The 15,238-nt window shown below is 38.9% G+C and overlaps 2 protein-coding genes across 2 annotated transcripts in view; both read right to left on the reverse strand.

Annotated features, from left to right (window-relative positions):
* LOC131686053 (delta-1-pyrroline-5-carboxylate synthase) overlaps positions 1-15,238 on the reverse strand; it is a 68,914-nt gene that overhangs the window by 37,463 nt on the left and 16,213 nt on the right. The gene's annotated exons all lie outside the window — the stretch shown is intronic.
* On the reverse strand, positions 8,180-11,235 carry LOC131686054 (uncharacterized). Its single transcript, XM_058970174.1, has 2 exons — positions 10,310-11,235; positions 8,180-10,074 (listed from the first exon to the last, which is right to left on the reverse strand). The coding sequence occupies exons 1-2, from the start codon at positions 10,574-10,576 to the stop codon at positions 8,869-8,871; spliced, it is 1,473 nt and encodes a 490-aa protein (XP_058826157.1). The 5' UTR covers positions 10,577-11,235; the 3' UTR covers positions 8,180-8,868.

The raw sequence follows: 15,238 nt of genomic DNA on the forward strand, positions 1-15,238 counted from the left end.
CCCACACGATTGGAGGCAAGTGAAGGTCATCGCCATCCAAAAACCAGGAAAACCAGCCTCCGACCACAATTCGTATCGACCGATCGCAATGCTATCTTGTATCCGGAAGTTGTTCGAGAAAATGATCCTATCCCGCCTCGACAATTGGGTCGAAGCAAATGGCTTACTGTCAGATACACAATTTGGCTTTCGCAAAGGCAAAGGGACGAACGATTGTCTTGCGTTGCTCTCAACCGAAATTCAAATGGCCTATGCTAGTAAAGAGCAGATGGCATCAGTGTTCCTAGATATAAAGGGGGCTTTTGATTCAGTTTCTATCAACATTCTTTCAGAGAAGCTGCACCAGCATGGTCTTTCAGCGACTTTAAACAACTTTTTACTAAACTTGTTGTCGGAAAAGCACATGCATTTTTCGCATGGTGACTTATCGACATCACGATTTAGCTACGTGGGCCTTCCCCAGGGCTCATGTCTAAGCCCCCTGTTATACAATTTCTACGTCAACGACATTGATGAATGTCTTGACAATTCCTGCACGTTAAGACAACTTGCAGACGATGGCGTGGTGTCTGTTACGGGACCCAAAGCTGTCGATCTACAAGGACCATTACAGAATACCTTGGACAATTTGTCTGCATGGGCTATTAAGCTGGGTATCGAATTCTCCACGGAGAAAACTGAGCTAGTTGTATTTTCTAGGAAGCGTGAACCAGCACAACTACAGCTTCTATTAATGGGTCAAACTATAGCTCAGGTCTTCACAGTAAAATATCTAGGGGTCTGGTTCGACTCGAAAGGTACTTGGGGATGCCATATTCGGTATCTGAAACAGAAATGCCAGCAAAGGATCAACTTTCTTCGTACAATAACCGGAACATGGTGGGGTGCCCACCCAGGAGACCTAATTAGGTTGTATCAAACAACGATACTGTCGGTACTGGAATACGGATGCTTCTGCTTTCGATCCGCCGCGAACATACATTTCATCAAACTCGAAAGAATTCAGTATCGTTGTTTGCGTATCGCCTTAGGGTGCATGCAGTCGACCCATACGATGAGTCTCGAAGTCCTGTCGGGCGTTCTCCCGCTGAAAAATCGATTTTGGGAACTCTCATATCGATTGCTCATTCGATGCGATATCTTGAACCCGTTGGTGATTGAAAATTTCGAAAGGCTTGTTGAGCTCAATTCTCAGACCCGTTTTATGTCCCTGTACTTTGACTACATGGCGCAAAATATTAATCCTTCTTCTTACAATCCCAACCGTGTGCATTTCATAAATACTTCTGAATCTACTGTTTTCTTCGACACATCCATGAAAGATGAGATTATTGGAATTCCGGACCACATACGCCCACAAGTGGTTCCAAATATTTTTTATAATAAATTCCGAGAAGTCGACTGTTCTAAGATGTTTTATACTGACGGATCAAACCTCGAAGGGTCCACTGGCTTCGGTATTTTCAATCAAAAGTTCACCGCCTCCTACAAACTCAGTGACCCTGCTTCAGTTTACGCCGCAGAACTAGCTGCTATTCAGTATACCCTTGGAGTCATTGACACATTACCCGCAGACCATTACTTCATCGTCTCGGATAGTCTGAGTTCTATTGACGCTATTCGCTCGATGAAACATGGAAAGCATTCCTCGTATTTTTTGGGAAAAATACGGGAGCTACTGAGTGCTTTATCTGACAAATCTTTCCAGATTACCTTGGTGTGGGTCCCTTCTCATTGCTCCATTCCGGGCAATGAGAAGGCGGACTCCTTAGCTAAGGTGGGTGCCATTGAAGGTGACGTTTTTGAAAGACCAATTTGCTTCCACGAATTTTTCAGTATTACTCATCAGAGAGCCCTCGAAAGTTGGCAAACCTCGTGGAGCAATGGGGAGCTAGGAAGGTAGCTACATTCGATAGTCCCTAAGGTATCGACGAAACCTTGGTTCAAGGGGATGGATGTGGGTCGTGACTTCATTCGTGTGATGTCCCGACTCATGGCGAACCATTACACGCTGGATGCACATCTCCGACGTATTGGGCTCGTGGAGAGTGGTATCTGCGCTTGTGGCGACGGTTATCACGATATAGAGCACATAGTCTGGGCGTGCACCGAGTACAGTTCCGCCAGGTCTCGGCTTATGGACACACTCCGGGCCCGAGGAAGACCACCCAACGTCCCGGTTCGAGATGTGTTGGCAAGCCGCGATGTCCTCTATATGTCCCTTATATACACCTTCATAAAAACCATCAATATCCAACTTTAACTGCCCCTTTTTCCTTATCATTCTCAGAAGCGCTCTCTTCCACCTGTACCATACACCCACGATGGTTTGATGCGACTCCAAGGCGACACAAAACATCCCTGTCGAATGAGCCAACAAACACGGGACCTAAAGCACGAACATCACACGCACAACTCGAAATGTAGCCGATCAACATCTGAGCCGCACTACGAAATCGTCTGGAGAAACCCCTGCCATCTCGAGAACGACCACCCGGCGTCCCAGTACATGATTCTTCCTGATGAAGACCACTGATTCTGTAATCCATCCGTTGATCTCCCGAAGTCTGAAACTGAAATAATGTTCTCCCCCTGCCATGTTTGTCCACCCTACTTCCCCTGACTCTTATACACAGAAGTAACACCCCTTCCCCCCCCCCCCCCCCCCAAATATCTTCATGAAGCATTTAGCTCTTCTTGCCTTTTCCAGTTTTAACTATTATATTATATGATCTCGTTGAAAATGCCCAACTCTACTACCACATAAAATAACTCTAATTAATGTCTCCGAATCTTTACAAAATTTAATCACGCCCTCTAATTATTTCTACTTTTAAGATAGTCGTAAAAATTTTCCCCCTTAGTTAAACATTATTTGCTCCAATAATCTCATTGCTAAAAATGTTAAACCGTATTGCCATAAAAACTAAATGACCCCTCTAATCTTACGAAAATTATACTACCCCCTTGTGTATATGTATAGCTATAAATTAGCCTTAGTTTAATTTCAAAAATCAATATGTAAGCCCCTAGTTTTAAGTAATTTAAAATGTAAAACAAAACAAAATTGGCACCTTTAAGCTAACGCAAACCTGCCTTATCAAATAAACGAATTGAAAAAAAAAAAAAGCTCAAGTTGTTCAACAAAATTCTTCATTATGAGCATTTCTAAAATTTTGTCGAAGACATTATCTTTCTACCTCGTCAGTATAAAAAATTGATTTTCCTAGTTCAATCATAATAAGCCATGCCTCAATTTAATTTTTATCGGATTGTGGGGAATATTCTTACGAACAATTCCTCCAAAGGTACCCTATGAATATTTTCAATGGTTTGGTCTCTAGTGACGTTTTTGGCATTTCCGACCACTGTGCGTTGCCTGCTGGCTCGTGGTTGATTCAGATTGGTTTGTAGTAGTTGTTAAGCCAACCGACTTAACTTAAACCTCTTGTATCTCGTAATCCTCATCCATTCGGGGCAACCGTTAAGTACTGCTTTAGTAAGGATTGTGTTCATGCTTATTTTGTGTTGTGTTAATCGTCATGTTTTCATCCATAGCTACTTTTCCTTACTTGCTGTCGAACCTTCGCGATATATCTTACCTGCGCAGGTCTGCTGCAAATATCGTACCCTGTTGAGACATGAACCGATCCGGGGGTGTCGACCATAAGGATTTACATCTGTTTACAACCACCTTCGCCGGGTTTCTTATCCTTCTTGATGCTAGCCGTTCCTATTTATCTGTTAGCTGGTGCTGAGAACTTCTTGGCGACAGTATTTCACCCTATACCGATGCCCATGTTCGCGATCCATTTCGCTACCACTCTAACGGAATAATCATCAGCGGTAAAATTTCTCTAGACAGTGATATCCCGATTTTCTCCAACTTCGTGTTTTTCCTCCTTGATTACCATTGCTAGCCCGCTGACCGACATCTGCTGTCTACTCACTACTTTTGCTAATATCGAAGCTTGTCGAAACGTTAACTGATCCTTCAGAGTAGCCGTTCAACTTGACATACATCCCTTTCCAGCCACCCTCGCAAAGTTTCGTCCTTGGTTTCTTCATTGACTTGTTTCTAGAGTGACCGAACTAAAATGACACTTTATGTGTCCAAACGGTTTGCAGTATATTTTTTTCCTGGACAGGAAGATAATAAATTTTTCATGCTATCTGCTTTATAGTATGCGGGGAACTGTTTGGAAGCAGCAAGGGTAATCTTTAGGTGTTGCCTATTTTTAAGGTTTGTTTACTTGTTCAAAGAAGCAAGTATTTATTAGCAAATATGGAAAAGTTGAAATTTTGCAGAACGCTGTATCAAAAAGAAGTATTTCGATTTGATTAGTCAACGAATCAAAGGATCTAAATACAACAAATAAAGGAAAAATGGTCTGAGAAATCCGAAAATGATATAATTTTGAATGAGAAAAGGTCTTGAAATTAATCCCGAGCGAAACAAATCAAGAAAGCGTATTGTTTCGTGGATTTGAAGAAATTATAAAAAGTTATTAAAACAGGTTTGCAGTCCTAGGTTGGCCCTAAAACTCATCTGTTTAAATATTTGTTGTACTTGATAGATGCAAAAAAACTGAAACGTTTTCTATACAGTATTATTTTCACGGTAAAATAGGATAATATTTTAGTGTATTGATCGCAAATCCAAAGAGAAAACATTTACAATTTCAACAAATTTTGGAGAGTTAATTTACAGAGACCATTTAATCACACTTACAATTGAAGTAGGAAGCAGACATTATGCCAATTTTCTTATAGCATTTGTACCGACGAACACTGTAACCGTTGAAATCGGCACACCCAAAAATGACTTATCGATCAAAGGGATGCTCCTTTGTGAAAAATGCCCCTATATTTATGTGGTGAACGATACATATACATAACTAATTGAATTCAAAGAACACAAATGCGTCATTGGCTAAAATTTATTTTTCAAAAAAAAAGTGTTAGCTTCTTTGGTCGACGTACAAACGCGTAATGAAATATTCATATGTAGGCAGAATGGGGTCAAATAGGTATGGCGGTACAATATAGGTATAGGGCATTTTCTTTGCTATGTTATAGCAAAGGTCGCTCATCTTATGTAAATTAGACACACAGATAGAGAACATCGTTGACGACTGCCATTTCGACTGTTACCGTGGATCAGTTGTATTAGTTACGGTGCAACCACGTGAGCCGGAATGAACAACTTCAATTCCACACTCTGGTGATGAAGGGGACACCGAAGAAGTCACTCGTAAGTACAAAGCTTGACGCAGCTGCCGAAACAATATGTTTTTTTCAACATTTCCTTTCGCGGTTTCATGATTTTTTTTCACATCATTTGCCACTTCTTATTTTTTACCTGAATGATGTCAATTTTTAAATAATTTTTAAATAATTTGAAGTATTAATACTGTTCAAATAAAAGTTGAACCGGTGATTTTTTAGGCGTGTACATTGTTTAATTTAACCTCGAATATAATGACCCATCGTATCCCCAGATTTTTTAAGCATCGAAAAAAAGTACTTTCGCATTATTGGATTTAGCTTGAAAAATATTTAGCCAGACATAAAATGTATGTCTAAAAATTCATTCCCCTAAAAGTGAGAATTATTCTTTGAAAAGCAACCCTTATAAATAATTTTAAAAAAGAAAAAAAAACTTATGTCTAGATCCCCCGATAGAACATTTCAACATTTAGTTTTGTGTGTACTTCAACAATACTGATTTTTTGTCTAAATATTATACCAGAGACACCCTGCGTCTCCATCAGTCAAAGAAGCTTTGGAATCACCCAGTTCCAAAATAATTCAAATAGAACATGCCCGTTTTAAACTTTGCTTCACCAGAGAAGGCAAGCTTCCCTTTCAAATCATTTCCCAGAATCAGTGCCAGCCAATAGATTTTACTAATGCCCGCCCAGCATGTCAGCATGTGATGTGCACTTCTTGCTCGCATGATTAGCGCTATGGCGTCACACAGAGTGTAAAAACAAAACATAGCGTTTAACCTCGTGAGATTGCCCAGCAAGAAATAGCCTCTCAAACGGCCGGTGTTACAACCGGCTGACGGATTCGTAAAAGGCATGCCCGTCCGGAGGGGTAGGAGAGGAAAGAGAATCATTTTTGTTAATGGAACTTGAGGAATATTGCATCGTAAATATTACCGTTTGACGATAAATTTTCATTTGTTGAAAGTCCCTGCAATCCTGCTGGATGAAGAAGAGTAAATATTTTGACACGACAAAAAAAATAATTAAAAATGTTCTTGTCGCCGATAAGACCTGGGATCCATGGGTGATTTACCTGTTTTAAACGTATCAGATATTGTGACACAGATTCCAAGGGGTATGATGACAATGGGTTCAACACTCTACCAACTCTCGTCCTGGCCATCGTAAAAATAAATCATATCCAATCGGGAATGATTATCTTCACGGCTTAATCCCGACACAAATTAATTTATACGGAATTGAGGTTAAGTAGGGTTTAAAATTCGTTCCACGCATTGACTTTTCACTTCTCACGTGACTGCTGTGCGTGATACATTGCTACGTAAATAAGGATGTGAGAAGGAAAATTCATCCTGCGAGATAAGAGTGGAGGTTTGGGGTAATACATTGTGCAGAGGATATGGAATTAGTGTTGCAACTCGTCTTTTGACAATGTTTTTCAAAACCTGACGTTAGTACTATTTCTTTAACTAACTAATTTCAATTTACTAAATTATGATTAGATTGAAAAAGTACACTGTTCAAAGTAAAAAGAAAAACCTGTTTCAATCCACCTATAGGTGCAATTGTGCCTTTCTCATTTCTCCAAACTATGATTTAATAACTGGTTCGTACAATATAACATTATGGAAATGTCTTTCATTCTTATTACACTTGGTTAGTATATATAAGAGCATCTTTTTGCATTCATCGAGGTATCGGTTTGAATCGGAGTTTTCTATGTGATCGCACTCCACAACCCGTAACTCCGGAGCTGGAAGTCGGATGGAGATGGAATTTAATATCAGTTTCCGGGGACGCAACACCTTGACGCAATACTCAACTGCATATTTTGCCTTCCATTTGAGACTTGGTTTGAGAAAATCGGTTCAGTCATCACCGATGAACCGATGTGACTTTAATTGTGGAATATGCCCGAAATTCCGGACTTCCGGAATCGTCGATAGTGGACAATATATTCAAAGAATGTTTGATTGGCAATCAGTGATGTAGATCTGCGATTAGAAGTAATTTGGTGACCATTTCAATAGTTTTTAGCCTCTGAGGTATTACGATTGTACCGATTTATATGGGAAATTCCAGTGTATCCTTGCTAACACCCCTGTAACTCTGGAAGCAAGAGTCAGAACCGAATGAAATTCAGCAGCAGTCAATGGCATTACTGTATCTTTCATTTGAAATCAAGTTTGTAAAAATCGGTAGAGAATTCGTTGGGGAATGGGTGTAATATTAGCTTAGGAACTTGGCGGGTTCCCCGGGGGCGTCATGAACCGTCATAGGTGGCCAATGTGGTCAAAGCTGCTTTGATTGATCATTAGTGATCCAGACCCGCATACTAGAGTAATGTTACATCAATTTCAATATGTTTTACATCATTTGAACATCATGGTGGTACCAGTTTATATGGGAATTTGCTGTGTGACCGCACTCTTCAACCCGTAACTCCGGAACCGGAAGTCGGATCAACTAAAAATTCAATAGCAGCTTATGGGAGCGTTATACCTTTCAGATGAAACTAAGTTTGCGAAAATCGGTTCAGCCATCTCTGAGAAAATTGTGTGAGTTTAAATGACACACACACACACACATACACACACATACATACACACACAGACATTTGCCGATCTCGACGAACTGAATCGAATGGTGTATGACACTCGGCCCTCCGGGCCTCGGTTAAAAGTCGATTTTTACAGTGATTGCATAGCCTTTCTTTATATGAGAAAGGCAAAAGACCCAAGTAACCATAAGCATTAAGCCATGACTCTATATTGGCTATATATTAGCATTAGCATTACATAAAAACTCTATATCAACACTTGCAATGCATTTATGCTCGGTATTAGCATCATTAATGCATAAAAGTCGTGTCAAAATATGGTCGCTCTATATGCGTATATAAAGCTGATATAATGCATAACAGCATCAAGAATCTTCGTGGCGTATATGCTCTATATATGCATTAAGTGCTATTATAGAGCTAATATAATGTCATATTAACGCAAATATAGTGCCGAGCTTTCATTTATAAAAAACTTTCAAAATGAAATTACGTTATCATCAACAACAACTTATGTATAACATGGACGTAAACAAATGAAAAAAAAACTTTGCGAAGTGGGAATTATAGACGAAAAGTGAGTTTGTATCGGAAATCGGATTGTCCTGAAATCCTTGAGCCTTCCGATAAAGTAATTCTGGAAACACCTAATTCTACACCAACAATTTCATTTGAAAAATCGGATGATGAAAGCTCAGATAATTCTTTGAGCGCCTACAGCCCAGATGAAAATTCCGATGAAGAGCCCAGCGAAAAATGGAGTATCTTATTTTCCGAAGATTCTTTTACCGGAGAATTGCAGGCGACTTCTTCGCACTCTAAGGATCAATGCTACAATTATAAATATAGATGGTGGACAATATTGGCATCAGGGTCTGGGTTAGAAATTGAATAATGATTAACTGTTTTCGTATTTTAACAATATTTTATATTTCTTCTATTTTAGAAAATTGCCTACGTCAGTCTTTCATCGATTTGAATAGTTCGAGATTACTGTACATAAATTACGTTACGTTACAGTAATCAATATCAATTATATTGAATCAATCAATGTAACAACATATCTTCCTTAAATTATACTTTTTCAATAGTGTTTATCGATAACACTGCCGCTATACACATAATTGTCCCATGTTCTATAGGATTGCCTATATACAAAAGACAATTATGCGTAGAACGGCAGAACACCTCCCACATCTTCAACCGTTTGGTTTGGTGATGCTTGTTTGTTGATGCTGATTCCGCCTCAATAAGATATTCTTCTAAAATAACTTCTGCTTCTTCTTCGATGCCTTGTTGAATCGCTTGGTTTGATTCAGGTTCATTTCGCTTGCATCGTCTTCTAGAAGCAGTAGCTCTAATACCCTTGATGTCCTCGTAGCGTTGCTTTGCATTCCTTAAGCAGCGATGTAGGAACTGTTCGCATTGCACTTTAGAGAAAGAAGGATCGGAGAAAAGTACAACCTTGTGGAACAGATCAATAACCCCACCAAACTTATGAAAAGGTATTTTGGAAATGATGTTTTCATTATCCTTCTTATTCCGGCTTATTCCACTCCAAGAACATTTCATCAAGAATTCACGCTCAAAGAAGTAATTGATTACTTGCAAACAAACAGTTGCACCTTCACGAGCATATCTGTGTTTTCCGTGCATTGAACCAAGAAACTGAACAACAGATTGTACGAATTGGTTATTTTTCGACTGTTTCTCCAGAGATTCCATGTCATCCAGAGATTTGACCGGGGTTAATGGAATCTTTTTGGATTCATAACTCTCTGTTTTCACATGCACAAACTCTGACGGTATTTTGGTAGCAATAACATCTAGTTTAGCGTTAACTTGAGAGAGCAAAGCACCATACCTAATGTGCGATTGCTTGAGAGATTCTATTTGCTTGGCGTTCTTGTCTATTTTATTGTGCAGTGAAATTATAAGTTGACGCATGGTTGATTCATCGGTATCTGTGCTCTGAATCATTGGTGTCTTCGATCCAGACTCATGAGATGTTGTTTCACTTAGAGATAGCGAACGTGACGTCATCACAATATCGTTTGGACAAGGCTCCAAAAACGAATCATCCGGATTAGCTGTGTTGTCAGTATGACCGTCCCTTGTATCATCGGCAAAATCAGTAGCCGTATTTGAACACGATGAGCTTGGTTTCGTTTGGATTTGTTTGAAAAGCTCCGCAGCAGTTGATGATTTCTTCAGTTTCTTTCTTGGCTCGTATTCATCGGTATCCGAATGAATTTCCATAATTTGCAGCTCGCGAAACGCCTGTTATGAATGAAATTAGTGTTCACACTAACAAAAGTATAATTGTATAAGCCGAAAACTGGAAAATTGGTTACTCAAAATAAATTGTTGTTCCATTGGGAATACAAAGTGGTGCAAATAAAGCGCTATATTGCACAATTTCCGTCGTGATGTATCATGTATGAAAAAAGCATTGCGTTTCGTAAGTCGGTTTTCCAGTTTTTAGCTGCGAAATCTCTATTCAGTTTGCACCAACCTCAGCGTAACTAGCAAAATTGTTTCGTTTGATTTTGCACCGATATGCACTCAGTACGTTTACATCCGGTGGAATTTGTGGATCCTTTTTTGCTTTTTCAAGCAGCCGGTAACCAGCTACACCATTTGGCCAGTAGCATAGATCCGTGCCAAGTCCCGGCAGATCCTTGCTCCAACCATTTTTCAGTACCCAACGTGAAGGAACCACAGAAAGCAAAACATCGTCATTTTCCGTCGTCTGCACAATAGCATAATTATTCGAGCTCATTACACCTGCAACGGAAAAAATGCATTTCTCTTTATACTTTTATATATTCGTAAAAAATATCTTACCCGTGAATTTAGATTGATGACAACTCGTGAAAGCTATATCAACAAAATTACTGCACGTCAAAAGTTGATCACTTTTTGACAGAGCTGCCAGATTTCACAATTCAAAATTATATAATAATTAATATCCGATAGCCACAATCGGATTTCTATTAAAGGCGATAATATTATGCAGATGCTCAGGAATTGTAACAGTTAGTTACCAATTGAAGCAAAAGTTAACCAAGCCTTTTATCGTTATGTGCGTTGTATTGGAAAAGTGATTTATCAAAGATTGCATTTTTTCGTAATATACCAATTGTTTAATTTAATTTAATGGCCAAACTGCGTTCTGGCAGCACCGTTTGCATGAGTTGTAACATGCAGCTTTTCTGGTGACTTATATTCGACATATTTCATTACGTTCGAACGTAACCAATATGGTCCAGGCAGCAAAAGGAGCGCTCCAACCCTGAATGATGATACAAGGTACCTCGGTTCGAGACTCACTTAAGGTAATGTTCACAACATATTTCATTTAGAGCATATTTCATATCACGCGCGAAGCGCATTACATGTAAATAGAATTTCAAGTGTTATCACATACCTAGTCATATACTAATATTCATCATAGATGATTGAAAGAACATAAAACAGTTATATTGTTTTCATTTTCCATATCATTGGCATGCTGAAAAGGAAAAAGAAGAAACGTTGTTCGAGGAAAATGACAACTACTTGAAGCTATCTAATAGCATTAGTAGTGCCAATAACGGGCTTTCAGTTTTGACAGTTGGATATAGGTGCTTTATAATAGCATTAGTGATGCAGAAAAAGGGCTATGAATCTCTGCATTATAATAGCACTATATTTCGCCTTTTCTAGCATTATATCAGCATCATATCTGTATATAAGGCTTCTGAGCCGTACGGCATCGCTCTATATGCATATATAAAGCTGTTATAAGGCCACGTTGTAATGCTTATTGGTTACTTGGGGATCTTTTGTCACTGGTTTCGACTCCCTGTGGGAACGTAATAAATAAGATAGCCACGACTTTTGAGACAGCCTCTAGTGCAATTCTCTGGTACGAGACGAACGCGAAGTATATTGTTCTTGTTTCGAATCTGGTGATAATCATTTTAATATCCGAAACATCGTTACTACATTGACAATGAGAAGAAACAATGTGAGTACAATGAGTATTGAAAGTATGACTTTTGATGAGCTTGTTTGCCTCGAAAATTCCACGAACCGTTCAAATCGAGTTCAGTTCGAAAGCTAAACCACGATGGTGAAAAGATTTGAACGAAATATTTCCATGGTAACAGCAAAATTTCAAATTTCCGCGGCCATCTATATATGAATTAGATTTCATGCATATGTAAACATTATATGTATGCATCGGCTGTTATGAAAATTAAGGGAGAAATGTGTTTGTTATGTTTGAACTTGACCTACTATTGTACGGAGAGATTAACAAGGGTGGGTTCCGCTTACGCGTGGTAGCTGAACATGTGATTAGGACGTATGTAATGATGGTTAGTTTCGAAAATAATGAGATACATGAAAAACAAAAAAAAGTGACATGCGGGAAAGTAGACTCATTAACAGAAGAAGAACTGTTTCGTCACTGTACAAAAACTGTATTATATTGTACGTCAAGTTAAGAGAGGATTCGCTTCGGTAGTTTACACGAATATTCAATTAAAAGGCACATGATGTCAACAAGGTGGTTTTGCCACTGTAAGTGAAAATCACCACACTAAATAAATTGAAAAGGCGGTTTCCCTCAAATAATAAATAAGGAAGGCGGGTTCCCTAGAATAAGAAAACAGAATATCGGGTTCCCCATGTTAAGCAAACTGAGAAAAGAGCGTTCGCCAAAGCGTTGACATGAGGAAGGCGAGATCGCCAATAATAAGAAGGCTGGTTCGAACAGAATAGAAGAATTCATTGAGTTTAATTCAATGGGTTGGCTGTAACTTGAGAGATGTGAAATAGAATCCGAATGGAGCGTGAATTATGTGATTGTTTTTCTTCAGTTTATTGCCAAAAATATTGGGTTTGTTTTTGTGCATTTTGTGGTATTAAATTCACAGCAATGCTGGTGGCGAAATTCGGAATAAACAGATGGCGACTTCAAGGTTGAACAGAGAATGGGCAAAAATCGAAAACGAAAAAATCAGTTTTTTCCACACCGATTAGATGATGGGTAAATTGATTAATTTTCAAGTGTTGATCGTGTCCGATTTACTCACGAAAAAGAATCAACTCCATTGATCGATTCACTGATTCATTTGCAACGATTAAAGAATGTCTGCTTGAAGTTGATTTGATTTTTGATTTCTTATATACAAATTTGAATTTACCAATGTGCTCATGTGTTCATCGCACTTATATACTTTTATGTGATTAATGGCCACTGTATGCTTCCAATAAATGGCATGTATAACAGTTAGCGAAATTATTCCGCTATAAAAGTTGAAATTATACATTCCGATTTTCACTCTTTGGGTAATCCAGTTTACAGAGGAGCAGAATGTTCGTGAGGGAAGCAAAAGAAATTGGATTTATCCAAGAACCATGGACTGTATAAGATCGTGTTCGCAGTCTTCCAACACAAAGATGTAAGTAGCTATACTTTCAAGAAAAAGGTCATCCAAGAGCAGCTCTGCTCTTTGCGAGCGATATTAGATTCTTTCCATTAATCGTTTTTATTTACAGGGATCTAGTATCTGCAATAGAAGAAATTCCGACAGATAGAGGACACCAAAAGGTTGTCGTTGGTCTACCATATTTTCTACAAGCTTGAGGAAATCCGTCACCGTCGGAGCTGAAAAGTTTGGTTAACTATTACAAGATTCAGATTATTCGCCCTAACATCGGCTGCGACGCAAATGTTCATCATGTGGAATGGGGAAACAGTGGCACGAGAGAACGTGAAGGGTATACCTCTTTGAATATCTTAATTCAAATGACTTGCTAAGTCTAAATCAGCACATGTAAGAGGGTTTGGACAGGGACGCGGTTCTGGATTTACCGATTTGTTCCGCATATCTCAGTTCAAAGTTCAGTAAGTGGTAAAAAAAACAATTTCGAATTTGTGCAAGCAATAAACAAAATAAGTTTCTGTTAAGATTGTGTTACCAGTAATACCGGCATCGAAAATCCGGAGAATATCGATCCACTTTTGGTACCAAAATATTGGTACGGAACAAAAATAAGTAAATGCTGGTATATTCGGTACAATGCAAAACTTTTGATTAAATTATTTCTATTTTATATATCCAACGTGGAGATAAAATTTGACGAGAATCAAAATGCCATCGGCTTCAGAAATCTATTCGGTAAAAACAGGAGTCAAGTGGCACACTCAATAATAGATCTACCTTTACTAGATCACTTGAATAGTACATTCATTTTTTTTTATTTTCAAGCACCGTGTTATCATTATCAAGAAGCTACGCATTAAAGGCTAGATCATTGAGATATAGGACATTTTCAAATTCGTGTATTTTTTACCCTTAATTCGTTTCTTTTTATATGCTAACATTTTTTAATGCCATCAGCCAGTGCATACCTTCTCTTAGTCACTGCACTGCCTCGGCTAACGTACTGCACCAATTCTCCATCTGTCAGACGTCGCTGGTGACTGCTTCAGTTAGAGTTTCATTATCGCCCAAGATTTTTCTATTGGACCATTGGAGCATGCAGCCCGTGCGTACGGGGTGGGTTTTGGGGGTCTCAAACCCTCAAAGGGTTTAGAATAATTAGCTTTAAAAATATTTTAACAGAAAACACTACTGCGAGTCGTTTGAAACATAAAATGTCATTTGAGTCCAGACACTCTAGAAACAAGCTGACAAAATGCGATATTAGCAATAGTTGTAAGCAGACACAGCAAAGGTCAGGTGAACCAGCAACGGGATAATAAGGAAAGGAAAAACACGAACGAACCACATGAAGTCAAAGAAAATCGGGATATCGTTGTCAGGAGAAATTTCACCACCGATGATATCTCCGTCGGAGTGGTTGAGAGGTATATGGCTCACGAAAACGGGCATCGATATCGAGAGAAATACCGTCGCCGAGGAATTCTCAGCACCAGCTAGCATATAAATAGGAACGAGTTGCACCAAGAAGGAGTAGAAAAAGTAGTAATTGAGAAAACGTGAACGATTAACACAAAGTAAAAAGAGCAGGAGCACAATCCATCCTGAAGTAATAACTACCGATGTATCCAGGGGGCCTGGGGTTAACAAATGGTTTAGGTTTAATCGGTAGGCTTAACTACTACAAACCACTGCTTTAAGAATCTGATGTTACCACGAGCCAGCAGGCAATGATGTTTGATGAAGAATCTTTCTCGATAACAGACATTGACTCAATTCATTGAGCTGAATCGATTAGTACGCAAGACTCGGCCCTCCACGGCACGGAAATAATCTTCAGAGTTTAAGAATTTCTGTACCTTGCTTTTACAAGAAACGTAAAAAAACAAAATCCTGCCTTCCCTTGAGAATTTTCTGCGCGCGGCCTGGTAATACGTCTTTGCTGCTATGGCAGTTGACTAGATTTGGCCAACATACACGTAACTGGACCATCATGAAAATTAATG

Source organism: Topomyia yanbarensis, chromosome 2, assembly GCF_030247195.1.
Source record: "Topomyia yanbarensis strain Yona2022 chromosome 2, ASM3024719v1, whole genome shotgun sequence".
NCBI lineage: Eukaryota > Metazoa > Arthropoda > Insecta > Diptera > Culicidae > Topomyia > Topomyia yanbarensis.

Excerpts from the sequence above, each read along its gene's own strand:
- LOC131686054 (XM_058970174.1), bottom strand. The coding sequence starts at position 10,576 with ATGAGCTCGAATAATTATGCTATTGTGCAGACGACGGAAAATGACGAT. Across the intron at positions 10,075-10,309 it reads ATTTTGCTAGTTACGCTGAG|GCGTTTCGCGAGCTGCAAAT; the intron begins GTTGGTGCAAAC and ends CATTCATAACAG.